Source organism: Pseudophryne corroboree, chromosome 4 (assembly GCF_028390025.1).
Source record: "Pseudophryne corroboree isolate aPseCor3 chromosome 4, aPseCor3.hap2, whole genome shotgun sequence".
Lineage (NCBI taxonomy): Eukaryota > Metazoa > Chordata > Amphibia > Anura > Myobatrachidae > Pseudophryne > Pseudophryne corroboree.
The window spans coordinates 129,375,267-129,399,704 of record NC_086447.1 but is presented as its reverse complement, the minus strand read 5'-3'; the positions used below and the strand labels follow the sequence as shown (position 1 = coordinate 129,399,704).

The 24,438-nt window shown below is 46.1% G+C and overlaps 1 protein-coding gene, 1 non-coding gene and 1 pseudogene across 3 annotated transcripts; all 3 read left to right on the top strand.

Moving 5' to 3' along the window:
- Positions 1–472: 472 nt before the first annotated feature.
- KLF11 (KLF transcription factor 11) lies at positions 473–23,602 on the top strand. Of its 2 annotated transcripts, none has more exons than XM_063915427.1 (4): positions 473–705; positions 3,737–3,997; positions 12,409–13,351; positions 15,000–23,602. In XM_063915427.1, the coding sequence occupies exons 1-4, from the start codon at positions 664–666 to the stop codon at positions 15,293–15,295; spliced, it is 1,542 nt and encodes a 513-aa protein (XP_063771497.1). In that variant the 5' UTR covers positions 473–663; the 3' UTR covers positions 15,296–23,602. The 2 variants fall into 2 exon arrangements, with proteins under 2 accessions (XP_063771497.1, XP_063771496.1); XM_063915426.1 differs by lacking the exon at positions 473–705 and adding an exon at positions 1,145–1,745.
- Positions 19,038–19,145, top strand: LOC134913573 (U5 spliceosomal RNA; annotated as a pseudogene).
- On the top strand, positions 20,764–20,878 carry LOC134913487 (U5 spliceosomal RNA). The gene has a single exon (XR_010177241.1). It is a non-coding gene; the product is annotated as a U5 spliceosomal RNA (small nuclear RNA).
- Positions 23,603–24,438: the final 836 nt, after the last annotated feature.

Below are 24,438 nucleotides of genomic sequence, written 5' to 3'. Positions count from 1 at the left end.
TGTAAAAAGTACTATTTGCGCTCTAAAGGTTATAAACCCTCGTCCGCGGCCCATGGGAGGGGAGGTGGGGCTGTATGTACACAATGGCCCGGCTATGCAGCATGCACTATATACTTGCTAGGTGTAGCACTCCGGTTAGCACAGCTTATGTACACAACAACACACACGTATCATGTGAGCAGCGCTACACAGCCTAGTATTTGGGCTTCTGCCGTTGTGGGCTGCCCCCGCCGGCTGACAGACAGCAAGGCTCCCCGCCCCGGGACCGGCCCCCGCCGCAGCAGCCGCACGACCTTTCCCCTACTTTCCCACTCTCACACTACCTCAGCGCCGAGCGGCATGCCGCCTGCACGAGCTGATCACGCTCCCGGCTCGCCTGCCATTGGCTGGGAAGGCTCCACGCCGCGCTGCGATTGGCTGCCGCTGTCCCCGGTGCCGTGCAGTGTGAGCGCTCTGTCCTCAGCTCGCCTTCCCCGCCCCCTGTGTGTGTGTGTGTGCCGGCCCTCTTCCCTCCTCCCATGCAGCAGCATGACGACGGGCTGTACAGCCCCGGTGCTTGTTATTGCTGCTGGTGGTGATACAGCACAGCAGCAGCAGCCCTGGCTGAGGCAGGCGGCACCGGATACCTCTCCATCCTTTGTTACCTTGTAGCAGCCGCTCATCATGCTGAACACGGCGGACAGGCAGCAGCAGCTGCCCCCAGCTGTAAGTACAGCAGCCCTGCCGGCTGTCATCATCAGTGCTGTGAGGGTACCTCTGCAACACTGTATCACCATGGCTAGGGGGGCAGTCTTGCCCAGGCATGCCTCAGCAGCAATGCAGCCCAGTGTATAGCTCAGTGTGTGTATATAGCTATCTCATGCAATAGATGGCCATGCACTGTACATTACTGTGTCTCTGCAGTAGTGATGGGGCTACTGTGTCACACTGGCCATTGTTCTAGCTGTGTAGGTGTTACATGTAGCCATGATGACTTCTGTTCTATGGTGCCCTAGGTCTATGATGTCTTCTCAACAACCACTTGTTATTAAGCAGAGAAGTTACAGTATGATGCACAGAAGATTGTGTAGCTGTCACTGTTGCAGTCAGCAGGATCGTGTGTGTGTGATCGTGTGTGTGTTTTGCATGCAACAGACATTGATTTGCTTATTAGAATTGGGAGGCTTGTGCTGGGAGAGAGAGCATGTAGCTGTCACTCTTGCAGCTAGCAGCAACAATGTATCTGTAGTGCATACCTGTGATGTCTCTATTGGGGATGGGGGTGAGTGCTGGATACATCATAGCCTTTTAGTTGCTGCTGTAAAATATATGTGAGTTAATGATGGACAACCACCCTGCTTGTTTTTTTTGGATGGATTTTGAACAGAACCCCAGCCCCTGTAGCCTGTTCTCCCCACCCACCCCATTTCCTGGTCCTCCCCTGCCCTGCCCACCTCACATGGCTATTTTAATGGGTGACGTATTAGAAAGCTATATTTGGCCTGCAGAGCCCCGCCCCCTTGGGAAGGCTGTGGTTGGAATTGGGGCTGGGGCTTAATGTTTGTTGCCCACTTGTCTGGGGTGGGGCGAATCCGTTCAACTTCTTATTGTCCCCTGACTACAGCTCACCCACCCCCACCCTGAAACTGCGAAAACAACTGTATCAGCAGTGGAGTCTGGCTGGCAGCTGACCTGGCCTGGATATGGCAGGGTGTGGTGTAAAACACTTACTCAGTGGCCAAAAGTCTACCATTAAACAATTAACTGTAAGCCTTTGGGGTTAGCATGCTTCGTGCAGTGTCTTATAACAATGCGTTTATAACAATGTATCAGGATTACTTTAAGTTTTTTTCTTCTACATACTCTTAATTCACATTTTACTTAAGCTCATGAGCTGGACCCTTTTGTTTTCTACTTGTTTATTTCCTATATGTAGAAGCTGGTTGTCGGCTCCTTTTCCTCAGTGTTAAGCACCATGCAAAATACCAAAGAGCTCTTCATTTTAGCCCATAAGTGCATATGCTGCCTATTAAATATTGTATATATTAATAAGATGCTGCCCTCTTGTAGCACAGCTAGGTCTGCAAACAGCTGTTCTAATTGCTTGAATACAGTCTCCCCCTAGAGTGGTTTATCTGTTGCATAGTGACCTAGATTAAAGTCCACTTGCTTTTTAGAACTAGTATTGTGGTTATTATATATACACATATATATCTTTGTCCGTGGCAAATAAGACGCTGTATATGTATATAAAAGATGCCTCGTCCATGCAATCCAGCTGACATCAGGGCAAGTTAGGGCATGTTTATTACCCCCCTCCCCCGACGTGATGTAAGCATTTGCGGTCATCCATCGGTGGAGACAGCACCGCACTTTAGAGCTGGTTTCCTGATTAATAATGCTACATTTGCTCTATAGCGTACTCTTGTGTAATATACTACCGATCGTTTGGATAAGGCTTAAAGGAGACACTTTGTATGATATGACTCGAGCGATTGATATGATGACGTTATTATAAACAATATTTACAAGCCAGGAACTCTCATTGTATTATTCCCATATATCTTGGAAAGTGTATGTGATTTATTGACCTATTCAATGCTGTATAAGTCTGTTAACGAATGTCATCATTTTGTGTTGTGCAGAGTTAGGTCTCTCAATCTTAAATGTGCATCTGTTTCTGCTCTAGCTTAGCGAGTATTCAGGTAATGGTGACATAAAGGTTAGATACGTGTTTGCTGATCTGGGTTTGTGGGCAATACATGTCTAATAAGCTGGTCAATCATTGTGTGTGTGATAAGGTGTTTCAGATGAGAGTACCTTTTAGCGTTTAGGAAACTCGTGCTGGCGTAGGTCATCTGAGGACACACACAGAACTGCACGGATCCCAAGTATTACATATTAGAGGAAGCGGTGCTTTTTCTCCCCCTTTACTTTCCATAGAAAGAACTGCTGAATAATCGCCTGTATATAATTTCTTGCCGATAAAACAGACAACTATTCCAGGATGACTTCATTTATTAGATGTCATGTCACGTTATAAGGGTGTTGTCCTTACCGGCAGTGGTGTGGGAGTATTGGCTGACCTCATGCTCATGACGTGAGCAATTAAATAAGTGTCCCTAAAAAAAACCAGAAGTGTCACATGCACTAAAACCATCATGTAGACAGCTGGAGCTTGTGAACTATATATTAGATTTTTTTAATAGTTTTTATTGCTACTTTATTTTTAATGAGTTGCTAATTAAAAAAAAAAGAAAAAAGAAAAACTATAACCATTAGTCAGCTTACACAAGTAAGCTCAGTTATATGCAGATGTTATCAGAATGAGCGGCAGCAGCCAAAATGCTGGATATTCTGATTTACAGGATGGGTTGGGTATGGTATCCGGCTGTCGGGATGACGGAAGTCACATGACTGACACTATCATCCCAACATTGAGAGTGACATCAGGGGTCCGGGTAATTATTTTACCTCTCTCTTGTCCCCTACCCTAACCCGCCTGGGCATGGTGGCTAGGGCTAAGATAGGGGGTTAGGGCTACGGCTACCCCTTCTCCCGTGCTCTAACTCTAACCCCGATACTTACGTTTGGAATGTCAGTGTTCCACTGTCGGCATTCCGCTATCGGTCACATGACCACCGGCATCCCAACTGCCGAGATGCAAAACGCATCCCATTGACATAGCATCTGTATTTCAACAGGACAGCAATATGGTGTTTGATTTTATTCCTTGCAATCATTTTTCACTCCACAGGTTGACTTCATGGATATATGCGAGTCCATACTGGAAAGGAAGAGACATGACAGTGAGAGGTCCTCTTGCAGCACATTGGAACAGAATGATTTTGAGGCAGTGGAAGCCTTGGTCTGTATGAGCTCCTGGGGTCAGAGGTGCCAGAAGTGGGATGCTCTGAAGATGAGGCCGCTCACTCCAGCCTCCGACTCTTCTGATTACATGATACAGTGCGATCCTTGTCCCGTCATGTCGAAAGATTTCCACTCTCTGTCCACCCTGGTAAGTACATAAGTGAGTGCGTGTGGTCACCGTGTACTGGGGGTAATTCCAAGTTGATCGCAGCAGGATTTTTTTTAGCAATTGGGCAAAACCATGTGCACTGCAGGGGATGCAGATGTAACATGTGCAGAGAGAGTTAGATTTGGGTGTGGTGTGTTCAATCTGCAATCTAATTTGCAGTGTAAAAATAAAGCAGACAGTATTTACCCTGCACAGAAACAAAATAACCCACCCAAATCTAACTCTCTCTGCACATGTTATATCTGCCTCCCCTGCAGTGCATATGGTTTTGCCCAACTGCTAAAAAAAATCCTGCTGCGATCAACTTGGAATTACCCCCACTGTACCAGAATATGCTAATATATGTTTGATTATAAGAGTAAATGAATGACAGTTGGGGAATCTTAAGGCCCGTACACACTGGTCGATGTATCGGCCGTTCTCTTAAATGGCCGATACATCGCGGGACCGTCGGCCAGTGTGTACGGGCGATACGTCTGTGAACTCCGTCGTTCACAGACGTATCGCGTCGGCCGCGCAGCACAGCCGACAGCCAATATATCTAACGATATATTGGCCCGTCGCTGTGTGTGTACGGGGCGGTCGTCCGACCGCCCGTACACATGCTGCGGCGGCCGGCGGTGATTGACAGGTGAACTGGGCGGGCGCGAGCGCCCGCCCAGTTCATGACGTCAGTCCCCCGACGGATCGGGCTGTGTGTATGCACAGCACACTGCCCGATCCGTACATAGATATATCTGCAGATCAATTGATCTGCAGATATATCTAATAGTGTGTACCCACCTTTACATCCCTGACACATTCTTGATTTCAGTACAAGCTGCTTCTAGTGACCACATAAAATGGGTTGTGACTGTGTGGCCTAGTCAGGTTATCCACTGTACTGCACGTCCCATATTTTGGCAACACATTTTAGTGGTAATAGTCACTTGCTGTCTATCTAATAACTTACTGTCTTACCTAATGAGCGCACTGATACAGTATCACCATTTAGGTATTGGGGGGCAGATGTATTAACCTGGAGATGTGTGCTGAGCGTTCTGTGCTAGATCGCTCAGTACACATCGGCACGTGTGTACGCCCCTTAAGAAAAAAAAATAAGAATTTACTTACCGATAATTCTATTTCTCGTAGTCCGTAGTGGATGCTGGGGACTCCGTCAGGACCATGGGGAATAGCGGCTCCGCAGGAGACAGGGCACAAAAATAAAGCTTTAGGATTAGGTGGTGTGTACTGGCTCCTCCCCCTATGACCCTCCTCCAAGCCTCAGTTAGGATACTGTGCCCGGACGAGCGTACACAATAAGGAAGGATATTGAATCCCGGGTAAGACTCATACCAGCCACACCAATCACACCGTATAACTTGTGATCTGATCCCAGTTAACAGTATGACAAACGTAGGAGCCTCTGAACAGACGGCTCACAACAATAACAACCCGAATTTGTTTGTAACAATAACTATGTACAAGAATTGCAGACAATCCGCACTTGGGATGGGCGCCCAGCATCCACTACGGACTACGAGAAATAGAATTATCGGTAAGTAAATTCTTATTTTCTCTAACGTCCTAAGTGGATGCTGGGGACTCCGTCAGGACCATGGGGATTATACCAAAGCTCCCAAACGGGCGGGAGAGTGCGGATGACTCTGCAGCACCGAATGAGAGAACTCAAGGTCCTCCTCAGCCAGGGTATCAAATTTGTAGAATTTTGCAAACGTGTTTGCCCCTGACCAAGTAGCAGCTCGGCAGAGTTGTAATGCCGAGACCCCCCGGGCAGCCGCCCAGGATGAGCCCACTTTCCTTGTGGAATGGGCCTTGACAGATTTAGGTTGTGGCAAGCCTGCCACAGAATGTGCAAGTTGAATTGTGCTACAAATCCAACGAGCAATCGTCTGTTTAGACGCAGGAGCACCCATCTTGTTGGGTGCATACAATATAAACAGTGAGTCAGACTTTCTGACTCCCGCCGTTCTTGAAATATATATTTTCAATGCCCGGACCACGTCCAACAACTTGGAATCCTCCAAATCGTTAGTAGCCGCAGGCACCACAATAGGCTGGTTCAGGTGAAACGCTGACACCACCTTAGGCAGAAAATGAGGACGTGTCCGCAGTTCTGCCCTGTCCGTATGGAAAATCAGATATGGGCTCTTATATGATAAGGCCGCCAATTCTGATACCCTCCTGGCTGAAGCCAGGGCCAGTAGCATGGTTACTTTCCATGTAAGATACTTCAACTCCACCGATTTGAGCGGCTCAAACCAATGGGATTTGAGAAAATCCAAGACTACATTAAGATCCCACGGTGCCACTGGGGGCACAACCGGGGGCTGTATATGTAGTACTCCTTTTACAAAAGTCTGGACTTCAGGAACTGAAGCCAATTCTTTCTGGAAGAAAATCGACAGGGCCGAAATTTGAACCTTAATGGACCCCAATTTGAGGCCCATAGACAATCCTGTTTGCAGGAAATGTAGGAATCGACCCAGTTGAAATTCCTCCGTGGGGGCCTTCCTGGCCTCACACCACGCAACATATTTTCTCCAAATGCGGTGATAATGTTGTGCAGTCACCTGCTTCCTGGCTTTTACCAGTGTAGGAATGACCTCTTCCGGAATGCCTTTTTCCCTTAGAATTCGGCGTTCAACCGCCATGCCGTCAAACGCAGCCGCGGTAAGTCTTGGAATAGACACGGTCCCTTCTGAAGCAGGTCCCGTCTTAGAGGTAGAGGCCACGGATCCTCCGTGAGCATCTCTTGAAGTTCCGGGTACCAGGTTCTTCTTGGCCAATCCGGAGCCACTAGTATCGTTCTTACTCCCTTTTGCCGTATAATTCTCAGTACTTTTGGTATGAGAGGCAGAGGAGGGAACACATACACTGACTGGAACACCCACGGTGTTACCAGAGCGTCCACAGCTATTGCCTGAGGGTCTCTTGACCTGGCGCAATACCTGTCCAGTTTTTTGTTGAGGCGGGACGCCATCATATCCACCATTGGTTTTTCCCAACGGTTCACAATCATGTGGAAGACTTCTGGATGAAGTCCCCACTCTCCCGGGTGTAGATCGTGTCTGCTGAGGAAGTCTGCTTCCCAGTTGTCCACTCCCGGAATGAATACTGCTGACAGTGCTATCACATGATCTTCCGCCCAGCGAAGAATCCTTGCAGCTTCTGCCATTGCTGTCCTGCTTCTTGTGCCGCCCTGTCTGTTTACGTGGGCGACTGCCGTGATGTTGTCCGACTGGATCAACACCGGCTGACCCTGAAGCAGGGGTTTTGCCAGACTTAGAGCATTGTAAATCGCTCTTAGCTCCAGTATATTTATGTGAAGAGACATCTCCAGGCTTGACCATACTCCCTGGAAGTTTCTTCCCTGTGTGACCGCTCCCCAGCCTCTCAGACTGGCATCCGTGGTCACCAGGACCCAGTCCTGTATGCCGAATCTGCGGCCCTCTAACAGATGAGCACTCTGCAACCACCACAGAAGAGACACCCTTGTCCGTGGCGATAAGGTTATCCGCTGATGCATCTGCAGATGTGATCCGGACCATTTGTCCAGCAAATCCCACTGAAAAGTTCGTGCGTGGAATCTGCCGAATGGAATCGCTTCGTAAGAAGCCACCATCTTTCCCAGGACTCTTGTGCATTGATGCACAGACACTTTCCCTGGTTTTAGGAGGTTCCTGACAAGTTCGGATAACTCCCTGGCTTTCTCCTCCGGAAGAAACACCTTTTTCTGAACCGTGTCCAGAATCATTCCCAGGAACAGCAGACGTGTCGTCGGGGTCAACTGAGATTTTGGAAAATTCAGAATCCACCCGTATTGTTGCAGCACTAGTTGGGTTAGTGCTACTCCGTCCTCCAGCTGTTCTCTGGACCTTGCCCTTATCAGGAGATCGTCCAAGTAAGGGATAATTAATACGCCTCTTCTTCGCAGAAGAATCATCATTTCGGCCATTACCTTGGTAAAGACCCGAGGTGCCGTGGACAATCCAAACGGCAGCGTCTGAAACTGATAATGACAGTTTTGCACCACGAACCTGAGGTACCCTTGATGTGAAGGGCAAATTGGGACATGCAGGTAAGCATCCTTTATGTCCAGGGACACCATAAAGTCCCCTTCTTCCAGATTCGCTTTCACTGCTCTGAGTGACTCCATCTTGAACTTGAATTTTTGTATGTACAGGTTCAAAGATTTCAGATTTAGAATAGGTCTTACCGAGCCGTCCGGCTTCGGTACCACAAATAGCGTGGAGTAATACCCCTTTCCCTGTTGTAGGAGGGGTACCTTGACTATCACCTGCTGAGAAAACAGCTTGTGAATGGCTTCCAATACCGTCGCCCTGTCTGAGGGAGACGTTGGCAAAGCAGACTTTAGGAACCTGCGAGGGGGAGACTTCTCGAATTCCAACCTGTAACCCTGAGATACTACCTGCAGGATCCAGGGGTCCACCTGTGAGCAAGCCCACTGTGCGCTGAAATTCTTGAGTCGACCCCCCACCGCTCCTGAGTCCGCTTGTAAGGCCCCAGCGTCATGCTGAGGGCTTTGCAGAACCCTGAGAGGGCTTCTGTTCCTGGGCAGGGGCTGCTTGCTGCCCTCTCTTACCCCTTCCTCTGCCCCGAGGCAGATATGACTGTCCTTTTGTCCGCTTGTTCTTATAGGACCGAAAGGACTGCGGCTGAAAAGACGGTGTCTTTTTCTGTTGGGAGGGGGTCTGAGGTAAAAAGGTGGATTTTCCGGCAGTTGCCGTGGCCACCAGATCCGATAGACCGACGCCAAATAATTCCTCCCCTTTATACGGCAATACTTCCATATGTCGTTTGGAATCCGCATCACCTGACCACTGTCGCGTCCATAAACTCCTTCTGGCAGATATGGACATCGCATTTACTCTCGATGCCAGAGTGCAAATATCTCTCTGAGCATCTCGCATATAAAGGAAAGCATCCTTTAATTGCTCTATAGTCAATAAAATACTGTCCCTATCCAGGGTATCAATATTTTCAGTCAGGGAATCCAACCAGACGACCCCAGCACTGCACATCCAGGCTGAGGCGATGGCTGGTCGCAGTATAACACCAGTATGTGTGTATATACTTTTTAGGGTAGTTTCCAGTCTCCTATCAGCTGGATCCCTGAGGGCGGCCGTATCAGGAGACGGTAACGCCACTTGTTTTGATAAGCGTGTGAGCGCCTTATCCACCCTAGGGGGTGTTTCCCAGCGCGCCCTAACCTCTGGCGGGAAAGGGTATAATGCTAATAACTTTTTTGAAATTAGCACTTTTCTATCTGGGTTAACCCACGCTTCATCACATACATCATTTAATTCCTCTGATTCAGGAAAAACTACAGGTAGTTTTTTCACCCCCCACATAATACCCCTTTTTGTGGTACTTGCAGTATCAGAGATATGCAAAGCCTCCTTCATTGCCGTGATCATATAACGTGTGGCCCTACTTGAAAATACGTTTGTTTTATCACCGTCGACACTAGATTCAGTGTCTGTGTCTGGGTCTGTGTCGACCGACTGAGGTAAAGGGCGCTTTACAGCCCCTGACGGTGTCTGAGACGCCTGGGCAGGTACTAACTGGTTTGCCGGCCGTCTCATGTCGTCAACTGATTTTTGTAATGTGCTGACATTATCACGTAATTCCATAAACAAAGCCATCCATTCCGGTGTCGACTCCCTGGGGGGTGACATCACCATTATCGGCAATTGCTCTGCCTCCACACCAACATCGTCCTCATACATGTCGACACACACGTACCGACACACAGCAGACACACAGGGAATGCTCTTATCGAAGACAGGACCCCACTAGCCCTTTGGGGAGACAGAGGGAGAGTTTGCCAGCACACACCCAAGCGCTATAATATATATGGGAACAACCTTATATAAGTGTTGTTCCTTATAGCAGCTTAAATATATCAAAATATCGCCAAAAAAATGCCCCCCCTCTCTGTTTTACCCTGTTTCTGTAGTGCAGTGCAGGGGAGAGTCCTGGGAGCCTTCCTCACAGCGGAGCTGAGCAGGAAAATGGCGCTGTGTGCTGAGGAGAATAAGCCCCGCCCCCTTTCGGCGGGCTTTTCTCCCGGAGTTTTAGATATCTGGCATGGGTTAAATACATACATATAGCCTCAATGGCTATATGTGATGTATTCTTTTGCCATAAAGGTATTAAATATTGCTGCCCAGGGCGCCCCCAGCAGCGCCCTGCACCCTCCGTGACCGCTTGGTGTGAAGTGTGTGACAACAATGGCGCACAGCTGCAGTGCTGTGCGCTACCTTCATGAAGACTGAAGAGCCTTCTGCCGCCTGTTTCCGGACCTTCAATCTTCAGCATCTGTAAGGGGGGTCGGCGGCGCGGCTCCGGGACGAACCCCAGGGTGAGACCTGTGTTCCGACTCCCTCTGGAGCTAATGGTGTCCAGTAGCCTAAGAATCCAATCCATCCTGCACGCAAGTGAGTTGAAATTCTCTCCCCTAAGTCCCTCGATGCAGTGAGCCTGTTGCCAGCAGGACTCACTGAAAATAAAAAACCTAAAAACTTTTTCTAAGCAGCTCTTTAGGAGAGCCACCTAGATTGCACCCTGCTCGGACGGGCACAAAAACCTAACTGAGGCTTGGAGGAGGGTCATAGGGGGAGGAGCCAGTACACACCACCTAATCCTAAAGCTTTATTTTTGTGCCCTGTCTCCTGCGGAGCCGCTATTCCCCATGGTCCTGACGGAGTCCCCAGCATCCACTTAGGACGTTAGAGAAAAATCTGTTGATCAGATTTGCAATATAAGTGGAATAAGTGAGGCCTCGTTTTTGTATTTTTAGAATTTTGACCATTTGTGTTTTTATCATAATTTTTTTGCAAGGCGCCACTAAACTGCAGTACTGGACAATCCGTTATAGATAGTACAAAATACAAATTTCACATAAAAAGGGAATTGAAAAGGGAATTGCACAAGGTTGGTGAAAGACGTGCAGTTGTGAGTAGGGAAGCCAATCCCGGGCCATTTTTTCAATCCCGGGTATCAGGATTGAAAAATGGCCAATCCCGGGATTGGCTTTTTGCTAGGTGGCCGCCCCCTCGCCCCGCCCAGCCCGCCCCACACATATAAATCACCATATACCGGGGGCGGGTGGGAGGCAAACATCATTTCAACGCTGCTGGCAGCTCCCAGCAGCAGCTGACAGCGCAGCGTGACCTCTCACGCTGCGCTGGGGACCCGGAAGGAGGAAGCCAGGCAGCGTTTGAGCGTCCTGTGGACGCTCAACGCTGATCCCTCAATCCCCGGGATTGGAGCTTCCAATCCCGAGATTGAATCCCGGCCATTTTTGGCCCTATATCCCGGGATCCCGCCGATCCCGGGATTGGCCACCATAGTTGTGAGGCTGGGTAGGTACAGAGTATGGGTCTAAAACCTGTGGCCCTCCAGCTCTTGTGGAACTGCACATCCAAGCATGCCCTGCCACAGTTTTGCTATTAAGGCATGCTAAAACTGAGACAGGGCATGCTGGGATGTGTAGTTCCACAACAGCTGGAGAGCCACAGGTTGAAGACCCACGGTATAGATGGTCCTGCTCATGAGCTTTTACTGTCTAGTAGGTGGGACACTGAGTGGGCATGGGACCAGAGCTGGTAGAACATGCAGTATCAGGTGAGGGAAGGAGAGGCTAGGAAGAATGGAGGTTGGAGTAGATTGCTATGACGAGGTAGGGGGAGCAGCACAGCAGAAGTCTTGGAGATGGAAGAGAGAGCTATCTTGTGTGTCATGTGAGATGTATGAAGGGGAGGAGTTGGTGAGGGTGATTAGCTTGTATAGAATTGTGGAGGGAATGTGTTGCCAGTGAGTCTTCTAAATAGTTGTTATTAAAGATTCCCTTTGTGCTGTAGACAGTCAACCTTTATGTTTTGTTTACTTGACAAGGAACAAAGCGTGGCACATAGCCAGCTGGCACATCATGGCATTGTTATGGAACGTCTTCACTATAGTTACTTCCCTTCAGAGTTGAGGCCCAAGAGCCTTACATCACAACTGGGATGTATGAAGCTTCTGTTCCCTTCTTATACTTACTGTGCAGAAGCTATTGTTAAAATAATAGTTTGATCATAATTAAAGTAGTGTATATATATTTACTTACATACCTGTGACTTGAGCATGAAATGTAATCATTTCTATCATCTGTTGATCAACTCCCAAGAATACTTGCTCAAGTGCTGCAGGTTTCCTGCATACATATGTATGTGTGTATATATATATATATATATATATATATATATATATATATATATATATATATATATATATATATAGTGTCTATATCATAGATAAAATTAAGAATAAATGTTGTTGACCTATTTAACCTAATGCCTGTCCTTTTTCCCCTCTAGTGCATGACTCCTCCACACAGTCCTGAATTTGCAGAGCCTTGCACAACACTTCCCGCTACCTCTCAAGTGACGTATTCCAAGCCTGTGACCATCATGTCCAGCACTTCCCTATGTTCCACGCCATCTTATGAGGTGTCCAAGCCATTTGCTTCTAGAGCACACATGGCGCCTACCCTGGGGTCGGAAGTCTCTGAGAGGCCTTGCAGGGCAATGGTAACAAGCGTCATACGTCACACAGCTGACACATCTGCCTTCCATCACTTTCCGCAATCTCCTGTGAGAGTGAGGACACCAGCTGTTGATGATCTACCACCGGGGAAGTGCGAAGTCAAACATTCCAAGCTCACCAAAGAGACAAATGACATTGAGGGCCTGTCAAGAAGCTCCTCACCAGTGCACCTTCCTCAGACTGATAGCTGCCCAAATATAGGCGCTGGCAGCCGGGAAATAGATAACGCACAGGCAAGAAAGCCAGTGAAATGTGAAAATGAAAACTCAAACGATGCCAACCAGTTGGCTTCTGTTTCTGTTCCCAGTTCCCCCGTTCTTTGTCAGATGATTCCAGTTACTGCGCAAGCTGGAGTCCTCTCTGCTTTCATTAAGCCTTCTCCTCAAAATCCCATTAAGCCAATCCTGCCCCAAACCACAGTGCTCTCACAGCCAGTCCTGATGGGCACTCAAATGTCTCAGGGAACCGTTATGTTTGTCCTTCCTCAGTCGCCCGTCACACAAGCACCTCAGCCGTGTCCACAGACTCTAATGACAGTCGGGAGCACAAAGTTACTGCCTCTTGCCCCAGCGCCTGTGTTTATCACTTCAGGGCAAAGTGGCCCTCCGCAAATGGACTTTTCCCGAAGACGAAACTATGTCTGCAATTTCGCCGGCTGTAAAAAGACATATTTCAAAAGTTCTCACCTCAAAGCACACCTTAGGACTCACACAGGTGAGATGACAAGTGGGGGCGCTTTTGCAGGGAAAATGCCAGACACTGGCATTTCTTTCCCTTTGTAAATGTTTACAGTGGGAATATCTAGAGACGCCATGTTCACCAAATGATGAATAATGCTAATCTTTATGTTTGCCATTGTGGCAAATAGTCTTTTATTATGTAATTGTTGAATGATGTAAATTAGGCCCTCTATTTCTAAAGGGAAAATACTGTTTATGAGCAAATATTGTGGGCCTACATGGTAACCAGTCCAGCAGGGCTCGGCAAACTCTATAGTATATAAGTGATAGTCTGGCAGGGGATCATAGTGCAACCGATTCATGGATTGATTCTGTCCCACCAGTGAGCCCACCCTTGTAGTGGCAGACCTGCGGGTTGAGAAAGTACAGATGCAGGTGACGTGTGATTATTCCTGACAATTTTCTACTACCGTACATTGGGGGATACTCAATTAAAGCCGAATTTTCTGACAGTCGGAAAATTGGCACTAATTCGACCTGTGTGTATTCAGTAGCGGGTGTTATCGCCCGTTTTTTAATCCATTTTCGTTTTTTTTTTTGTCAAATTGGTATGGGCGAAAACGGACCCAAAAACTGTCAAAACGCCTGCAAATTTGACAAAATACGTGGATCGGCAGCGAATTCGCTGATCCACGTATTTTCGGCCAGTTGAAAAAAAACGGCACGGGCACTGAATAAGTCGAATGTAAATTCAACCCAAAAACGGGCGAAAATTGGCGTTTTTTTAACTGATAGAATAAACGGCACGAGTTGAATACTCCCCATTAGAAATGGCACTTAAGAATAAAGGCAAACCTATATTCTCTACAGTGTTCAGGGTTAACTGCAAGTAATGACAGCAGGGCCCCTGCAAATTACTGTATGATAAATCAAAACGGGGTACCATCCCAAGAAGAGGTTGGGAGAGATACCAGAAGAAAATACTCCTTTTTGGGGCACACTTTGAACAATATGTATAGAAAATGTTAAAATATAGCTTTTATTCAAACTGACGAGATTCAAATTATTGTATAATGTCCTATTTGAGTCGGGTGTAGCAAGGCTGTGAAATCCATGACAAGTTTATTTTGCAAATACACTTGATAAAGTTTGTCAGGCTTCAGCAAAGCACATTGACAAGTACAGTGCATTCATACCACAAGGTGGAGCTAGAGTAGGTAGTGTAGATCAGGCCTGGTCAACCTGTGGCTCTCCAGCTGTTGTGAAACTACACATCCCAGCATGCCCTGCCTGAGTTTTAGCATTCCCTAATAGGAAAACTGACTAGGCATGCTGGAACATGTAGTTTCCCAACAGCTGGAGAGCCACAGGTTGGCCAGGCCTGGTGTAGATATTTAGGATGTTATCTGGGGTGGATGTTCAATCAGATTGGATGGTGAACAAAGGCACTAATAGTGTATGTCCTGATCATTTAGATTTAGCTACGGATATGCATCGCCATATCTTTCACAGTTCCGGCAACTGGGCAGTTGAGCCATGAGGTGTATGGCTGCCGATAGCGGAAGGCTTGGTGTTCTGTAGCCATGAGGAAGGCTGTATGATTGTCTAGAACACTCATCATTTTTGTGAGTTAACATGTCTTTGTTTTACAGTCCAATAACTGTATTTTCCTTCTGTTACAGGAGAGAAGCCTTTCAGTTGTTTCTGGGAAGGCTGTGACAAAAAATTTGCTAGATCAGATGAACTGTCCCGGCATCGCCGAACCCACACTGGTGAAAAGAAGTTTGCCTGCCCAGTGTGTGACCGCAGGTTCATGCGCAGCGATCACCTCACCAAGCACGCACGGCGGCACATGACCACGAAAAAACTGCCCTCATGGCAAACAGAGGTTGAAAAATTAAACAGAATAGCAATGTCTGATCAACCAAACGCTGGGCCCTCTCTAAGCATGTTGGTATCCATGCCTTCACCGGTGTGAACGTGACTGAACAAAAAAAATATATATAACATCAAATTTCGCCTCGCGATTACACACTGAAGAGCACTCAGTGACTTAAAACACTTTTTTTTTTATTTTTCGTTTTCTTTTTACATTGTCAGGCACCTATCAGTTTTTCTCACTGAAGTGTACACTTTATAAGTAATGCAAATTTATATGAATCTTATTTACCAGCCTTTTACACAGGAAAAAAAATCCTAATTGTGGCAATAAGCTTTTTTTAATGTGTATATGTATTGTTCAAAGCAGACAGCAATTTTTCTCTGCTTTTTTTTTTTTTTCATTTTTACGGACTAATATTTATTCAAATTCTTTTTTTTTTTTTTTTCTCTCCTTGTATTATGTAATTATGTATGGCGAAACAGACCCACCATATAGGACGTACATGTTTGCATTCTAATTCTGTGAAACCCTTGTGGGCAAAAAGCACAGGGGACATAGCAGAGGGGTTTATTGGCAATGTGATTGACTCTGGTGTGGCTTTCAGGTTTTTTTGGATCGCAGTCACAATATTTTTGAAAACTTCCTACAGTATCTCACGTTTGGACAATCTTTTTAAGTCACGTTGCCTTTTCTTTCAGTCTGTGTTTACAACTGTATACTGTAGTCTGTGCCTGGTTTTAGATGTAATTAAACAGTGTATCTGTGATGCTTCCTGCATCAGTTCGAATAGGAACAAATTATGAAACGGCTGTGGCAACATAGGGACTAGATAGTTCAATTGCAGTGGCAGCAGCCATTTTGTGATTGGAACTGATTTTCATAAATGTGTTCCCTATCAATTTGCTGAGGACACCCCTGAGGTGGATTGTGTCTCAGTGACGGAGCTAAGGCTTGGGTACACACTTGCCGATGTCGGCGACATCGTGCAAGATCCCCAGCAAACAATGTCGTTCATACACACTGAACGATATCGTTTGCGTCTCGTCGGTGATGGCATGCACCCACATCCAGGTGTATGCTGTCTCGTACAATATCTTTAGATCTCAAATTGAAAACTAAAGATATTGTACCTCGTTAACGATATAGGGTATACACACTTGCCGATGTATACGACATATCGTCCGATCCGCCGGTTCGGACGATATATCGGCAAGTGTGTACCCAGCCTAAGTCCCAGTAAATTGATGGACTGCATATTTATTTAACGAACATCATTTAACTCACATTATTGTGAGTATTGACCCTGCCCCTTCTCCTCACACACACAAAATGGCTGCCTTCACTGCCTATAGGCATGTACTTCTGTGACGTGCCAACTGAATACATTTTACTTGGTTTTTCCGCTACATTTAGCCCTGACTAAATCTTATAAACCAGTCCCAACATTTTACAATTGTTATTCTCAAACTGGAACATACACGCCCATCTACGTCAAAGCATTGTTGATAAGCCCAGCCCATACGTCTATCAAAGGGAATTTGATATATTGTGTCTGTTATTTGTATTGCACTATACTTTTATATGTCTTGTTTTACCTTTTTTTGGTATTTTTTTTCCATTTGTATGTTTGCAAATGCATTTAATGGGAAATTTTGATAGTGACGATTGTTCATGAGGTTGGGGAAAGATGGGTTAAATATCACTTTTACATGATTTATAGGACTTTAAGATATGTTTTTAACCTGTTAAAAGCTTGGTAATCAATGCCTTTTTAATATGTCTGAAGTTGCATGAGGCTTGCAGACCGGTAAAATTATAGTCTAATCTATTGGAGATAAAACACAAGAAAAAATTAGGATATAGAGTTTATACAAATGACTGAAACTTAAATCCACATGTATATATGTACAGCATTTAAAACCAAGTTTTTACCTGTTAACCATATTACAACCGCTTAGGCACAGCAGTGTTCCGGTGCCGCAGTTTGTAAAGTGAATGGAACATTTTTTTCTTTCCACAATACTGCGCAATGGGTTCACTCAGTATTATTACCTCACACAGATATTTCTTTTTCATCCACTAGGGGTCACTGGAGTACTCTTGGGATATGGACGGGCGGAGCCGAACAAAGGCACTGAATATTCAAATTTAGGACCCTCCCACCCCTCCATATCCCCGAGTACCTCAGTGTACTATCTCAGTGTTTTTTCGGTGCTCACAGCACGAACATCGGCTTGTGGTATAGCCACACTTGGATTTTTATTTTTATTTTTATTTTTACACTTAGCACATCCCTTCCCAGTTTCTGGAAAAACATGGGTCCGGGATAGTGCCGCTGCACGGGCAGCGCATGGCGTGTCGGTCCTCACAAAGAGCACCCTCACAGCCACAGACAGCATGGCGTGTCGGTCCTCACAAAGAGCACCCTCACGGCCACAGACAGCACTGCTTCTACAAACAGCAGCCAGGACTAGAGAGCTGGACGGGCTTGCAAGAAGCCGTCGCAGCCATAGATCACTGGAAGCTGACTGGAGCTGGACGGAGCTTACAGACATAGAAGCCCCGTCACAGCCAGGACTACAGAGCTGACGGAGCTTACAGAAGGCCGTTGCAGCCATGAGTCACACCACTGCAGCTGGCCGGAGCTTATACAGAAAGTCCCGTCACAGCCAGAAGTTACAGAAAGGTAGGCTGGGGAGCGGGGCGGTCAGCGCAGGCTGCCGCCCCGCTATGTGTGGGTTAAGGTGCAGTAGGTTAATACAATACAGCTCCGTCCCGCCGCACAGCAGGGGGAGCTCATACCCGCCAAGCCAGCCACTACCTTCTGAGGAGACAAGCCGTCCCCCGGCAGCCGCCAACTCCGTCCTGCCGCATAGCAGGGGGAGATCAGACGACGCTAAACAGCCGCTATGTATCAAGACGGGGTCATCAAACGCCCGTCCCAGCGCTCCGGTCGCCGCCAAGCTCCCTCCTGCCGCACAGCAGGGGGAGATCATACGAAGCAGCTGCTCCGTCTGACATCAGGCCGCCCGTCCCAGCGCTCCGGTAGCCGCCAGCTCCGTCCTGCCGCACACTGGGCTCCGTACGGCTGCACAGCAGGTAAGCCATACTTAGTACCAGTATGACCGCCGCTCCGTCCCGGCCTGCATACACAAATGCCAGGGCAGGCTTCCAACACGGCCGCCCAGCTACGTCCGGCCGCCCATCAGTCTCAGTACAGAGACGATCACAAGTGCAGGCTTCCCGCAGATGATCATAGGGGGGGAAGAGGCACGGTGGAAGCTGGCGGATATATGACCAGCTGGGTATATATATATATATATATATCTATCACAGATATAAGCTTGTTACCGGTACTGACAGTAATAATTGAACTATATTACTGGCTGTGATTTTCAGAGTTGAACCTATATTAATGGCTGCGATTAACAAGGCGAGGGAGCCTATATTAATATATTAATATTAATGTCTGGTGTGATAATGGCCTATCAGCTTATGTATATATTTATTCATAGAACAGTTGTAACCGTCCTGTGGTTATACTGTATAATAACCTATACGGAAAGGTCAGCATGGCAAAGGGGCCATTTTAACCATGCTGCCTGTTGTTTTCCAGTTTGTGATTCTGGAACATTCCTGCCCTACATCTCTGAGCCACCAGAGGCGCAGGGGTGTTAGTGGGAATTTTTAATCAGCATAAGTAAGCCATGTAAACTGTTTTTCTACATGATTCTAGAACATTCCTGCCCTACATCTCTAAGCCACCAGAGGCGTAGGGGGGTTAGTAGGAATTTGGTTCGGGTTTCATAGGCCATGTGAACTGCTTTTCACATAAAGATTACTCTGTTTTTTCTTCACAGCGAATAAATCTTTTGTTTTTCCTAAAGATTTCCGTAGAGAGAATCAACCTTGAGTTAATATTATTTTGCTGTTCACCAATACAATATATATATATGACATGATAACGTCATAAGGCGTGCAATGGCTGTCCGTGGCCTATTGGGGTGTCTGTCTGCATAGCGAATAAGGCTCTAGTGCAGACTAAAAATAACATTGGCATCGGAGTCTCGGAAGTTATTCCGCCAGCTCTAACAAAAGACAGTTTTCCAAAGGAATTCCCTTTGGGTACCACAGTGTTTATTTAACTGGTCTTCTAATGTAATGCACGATTCTATGTCAAATCTCACACAGATAACTACGAGTGAGAAGGGTTCATTAGACCTGCACTCAGATAGTGCAGGGTTGTTGCCAACATACATTGCTAAATTACAGGGAGTCAAGGTCTCCATTGTTCCACTTAGTAGACTTTGACCACTATTTAATCGTTTACAATATGACGCCATCCGACATTGGTAAATGCGTCTGTGTCAAACATTATAAAGACCCATGAAACATTTGGGTCACTAGACATTACGGTTAAAAGAAGCTACAGAGTATATCTGTAAAGCTTCTAACGACGTTTCATCGTCGCCAGTTCAGCACAAGGCCACAGCTTGTTGGTCCTACATTTGATATTCAGCCGTTAATCGAAACGGAATTCTTGTGCCGGCATTTAATCCCTTTAGACTTCAGTTTTCAAGGCGGTGATACACACACTCACGCCTTGTAACGACAGGTCGCTACGGTCTGCAAGCCAGTAGTTTGATGACCTCTTTTCCAATTGTGGGAGCGCGTCTTTACATGTTACCTTTGCGGGGTTTCCAGACTTCAACAGGGACATGACTGCCTCTGTCGAACGGATTGGCAGGTAGCCATTTGGTTTCTACTGGGTTTCAGCTGTCTTTATAATACAGGCAGAGTCAGGGTGGCTTATTCCCCTCTGGTTGGGGGAACCAATCCATACAGCTCCGTCGCAGTTTCAATCAGCAAATCACTTACTGCAGTTTGAAAATGGATTTGCTGCGGGTAGTATTGACATATTGGAGCCACAAAATTGAATACTGGCATTTGATCTTCACAATGCGTATATACCCATTCCGGTTTGTTCATCACAGGTTTTAGCGTTTGCAATTCGCCACAACCATTAACCATTTCATGTCTACCGTTGCTTATCGCTTTGGGTATTTACCAAAAGTGATGTTGGGATGATAGCTCATCTCACATAAGAACTCTGTCTCAACAAAGTTCCTCTAACTTGCGCTACTAAGGTATACTGCGGTAGCAGATCAAGTTCGAAAACAATCGCATCTAATTCCGTCTAAACGATGTCAAGGCCTAGGTAAGATGATAAATACGGTAAATCAAAGACTTTTACCTACTACACCAGCAATAACAAATGTACGTCTAGTAATTAGTGCAAAGCACGCACACTAGCGGTACATTGGTGTATTCACCTATTAAGAATAACGATGGGTTTTTCAATTTAGTTCGCCACCCTTCACTCGCATTTCCCACAGAGGGAAAAGGGTGCATATACTCTGGACGACAGTCGCAGAGGGTCAGGATTTGTAGTTAAAATCAGCAACAAAGGTTCTAAAACACGACAGATTGCTGTCGATATATGTCCTAGAACTCTGTGCATTTTACAATGCTATACATGATTCGCTTTCAGTCGGACCAGGTATATACTCTGGTTTCTCTTCAGGACGAATAAATCTTTCGCCTTGTACTAAAGATTGCTGTGGAGAGGAACAACCATGAGTTTCATGTAAATTTTTGATGCCTGTCTCACGCTGGCCTTAAGCAGTCAAACAAGGCAACGGCAGTTGCATACACAACAACCAGTGAGAACCAAGTAGCCGCATGGCAATGCGGCAGGTAACTCAAATCCTCAATGGCTCAGAACACCATTATGTGAAAATGTCAAGAGATCATTATGTGAGTGGACATCTGTTAGACAGAGGATCTCACCCGTCAGGATTTGGATCCTGAAAACTGGACATTAAATCTAGAGGTGTTTCATATGTGAGTCCACAGAAGGGGGTTACCCTCAAGTATACATGATGGCATCTCGCCACAATTACGAAAGCTCAGTATGTGTACAAAACAGATCACAAGGGCAGTGGCGGTGGAGTCTCTCACATTCATGTGGTCATTCAGCATCGTGTATCTGGCTCCACCATTTTCCGCTGCTCTCTCCGTTGTCAAAACGGATCATAAGACAGTTTGTCACAGTCATACTGGTGGTATCTCATGGGTTTCGGAGAAGTTTGCTTCTCGAATTTTCAAGGAATACTTGCACACGATCTTGGCCCGCTCATAATACGTCCAACCTGTTACATCAGGGAACGTTAGTTTACCCATAGTTACCTATGTACCTATTATCTAAGTACCGCAGCTGCGGTTGACGGGGTGAGGGTTCAGACCGCCCTCTTAAGAAATTGAGCATTACAGTATCGGTTATACTAACCATGTTACGAAATAGTAAGCCGTTTAAGGCAGCTCATTTTTACAAAATTTCGTGTGCTTACATAGGTTGTAAACCTCGGAAGTTCCAACATCATCCTTCAAGTAACCCGTATTCTGTTAAACGGGGTGGGATGGAAAACTGCGTGGATCTGCACGAAGAGTGCAGGTATCTGTGTGGTAAACTTATTTTCAAAGACGTTTGCTTCTGTTTGCGTCTGTACACATCTTTCTACAAGGTGTCATCAAAGTTCACACTCTATTTCTCCCACCTACAGCGCCAGGCGACTTGAAGTTGGGTTCAGATTTCTTACAGTTTTCATATTTTGAACCCTTCAACAAATGGGAATTAAGTTTCTCACTTTGGGAAAACATTTTTCTTCTAGCCTTGGCTTCGGCAAGGGTTCTGTTTTCATATTTGGGTGCCTTGTATTCCAAGCCACCGTATTTCAGTTTTCTCATGACAAAGCAGATCTTCGGACGAATCACGCTTTCGTATTCTTCACATCAATGTACCAATAGGGGTTCCTGTGTGGACAGCACATTCTAGAATTCTGAATGTGGTACACGCATTACGCGTTTATATATGTCCCGAACGTCAACAGTACGTGATATGAATACGTTGTTTGTTCTCTATGATACTGCCAACTGGGGTTAGCCAGTTTCTCAGCAGACATTATCCAGTTGGGTAATAATAATGACTACAAGTCAGGCTTACTTTAAGGCTAGGTTACAATCGCCTACGTCAGTAATAACTCATCCCACAGGTTCTGTGGGAATGTCAGACCCAGTGGGTCGTGGAGTGTCTAAAACGCGGCTATATAGCCTTCATGTGCACCATGTTGGTGCACGTTTACACGTTATAAATGGGGCGCCATCAGCATCTAGCCTTGGGCTGCCTACTGTTACAAGTATCAAACAGCTCTCCCGCCCACGAGGGAAGCTTTGGTACGTCCCAAGAGTACTCCAGTGACCCCTAGTGGATGAAAAAGAAAATAGGATTTTGGTACTTACCAGGTAAATCCTTTTCTTTGAATCCATAGGGGGCACTGGACGCCCACCCAGAGCAGTTTACCTGGGTTGTTTTAAGCTCAAGGGAGCTTAGGGTAACAAGTTTTACTTGATTGATATTAAGCTCAGAGGAGCTTATGGTAACACATTTTCACCGATTGGTTCAAATTATAAAGTTCTATCGGTTATGGCGTCAACTGTTTAGTTGACAGTAAGGTTATGGGTCAACATTGTTGTTGTCCGTTATGTATAGGTATTCTCCATTGTCAACCTCTCTATATCGTTCCTGTTCGCTCAGTAAAAAACACTGAGATAGTACACTGAGGTACTCGGGGATATGGAGGGGTGGGAGGGTCCTAAATTTGAATATTCAGTGCCTTTGTTCGGCTCCGCCCGTCCATATCCCAAGAGTACTCCAGTGCCCCCTATGGATTCAAAGAAAAGGATTTACCTGGTAAGTACCAAAATCCTATTTTTACCTTACAACCATTTTTTTTTAAAGTCTGTTATTATTTGTAGTATTGCATGTAGCCTTTTGTGACCAGGCACAAACCTCCTGTACCTCTCTCTGGTTTAGTTCTGGAGTTTTCGATCATGACTGTGCACTATTAAATTACTGTTACCCATGCTGGCATAGGGTTAATGGAATTTGTTGACCAATTACTTTATTTAGACTTGGGTACAGCATGAAGAATGACTGAATTACCATGCACATTCATGGTATTTTAGTCGGTGAATTATTAAAATTACATCTGGTCTGGGGATAACTTAAAGTGTGCCTGTCACGGTACACACAGTAGTGGTGGCCATCTTGTGACCTGTACCAATATTTATTGAGTGCAGCCTTTCAGTGAATTGAGAAGCTGACCCATTGGTTCGACCTGCAAAATGGCTGCTGCCATGGTGTGTAGGCTGGAAGTGCACCTTAAATCCCAATCCTCTTTCGACTAGTGTGGTATTACATGCACATGATCACAATTTGTGTGTTTTAGATCACTTCATGTCACATATCAGTACATTGAATAAAAATTGTCTTAGCACCATAAATATATGCCTTTTAATGGGTTTATTGTTGCACAGGGACAAATCTTACTTGCAGTTCAGTAATTTACAGCTTTCCTGGTTATGTTTTACTGGTGTAAATCTTAACACATAGTAACTTTGAAAAATATATAAAAGCTGTATTAAAATACATTGCAATTGCTTACATGTCCTTTAACAGGTAGCATTTATTTTTTTTTGCATAGAATGGCCATAGGTGAGCTTCACACCGTCACGTGTACTGCACACGGACAGCAATGTATACACTGCAACCAGGGTCCGAAATCACATTAGTACCACGTTATTATGGAAGAAGAAATTCTTGCCGCTAAAAAAAGACATTGGGGTATATTCAATTAGTGCCGAATATTCCGACAGGTGGAAAATCGGCACTAATTCGACCTGTGTGTATTCAATAGCGGGCGTTTTCGACCGTTTTTTAATCCATTTCCACCCATGCACTTTCGGGGGGGGGGGGGGGGGGGGGTTTTGTCGAATCGGCATGGACGAAAACGGACCCAAAAACCTGGCAAACACCTGCAAATTCGACAAAACACGTGGATCGGCGGCAAATTCGCCAATCCACGATCCAACATTTTTCTGCAATGCAATGGAAGTGTTGTGTATAGGCCCAATGAACTTATGTACTGTAGGCCTAATTCAGACCTGACCCGATCAGTCACACAGACATGCAGGGGGACGCCCAGCACAGGGCTAGTCCGCCCCGCATGTCAGGCCCGACCCCCCCCCCCCGCACAAGTTCAAAAGCATCGCACAGCGGCGATGCTTTTGTACTTGAAGAGTAGAATAGCTCCACGTAGCCGCCGCGCCCCGTAAACGGC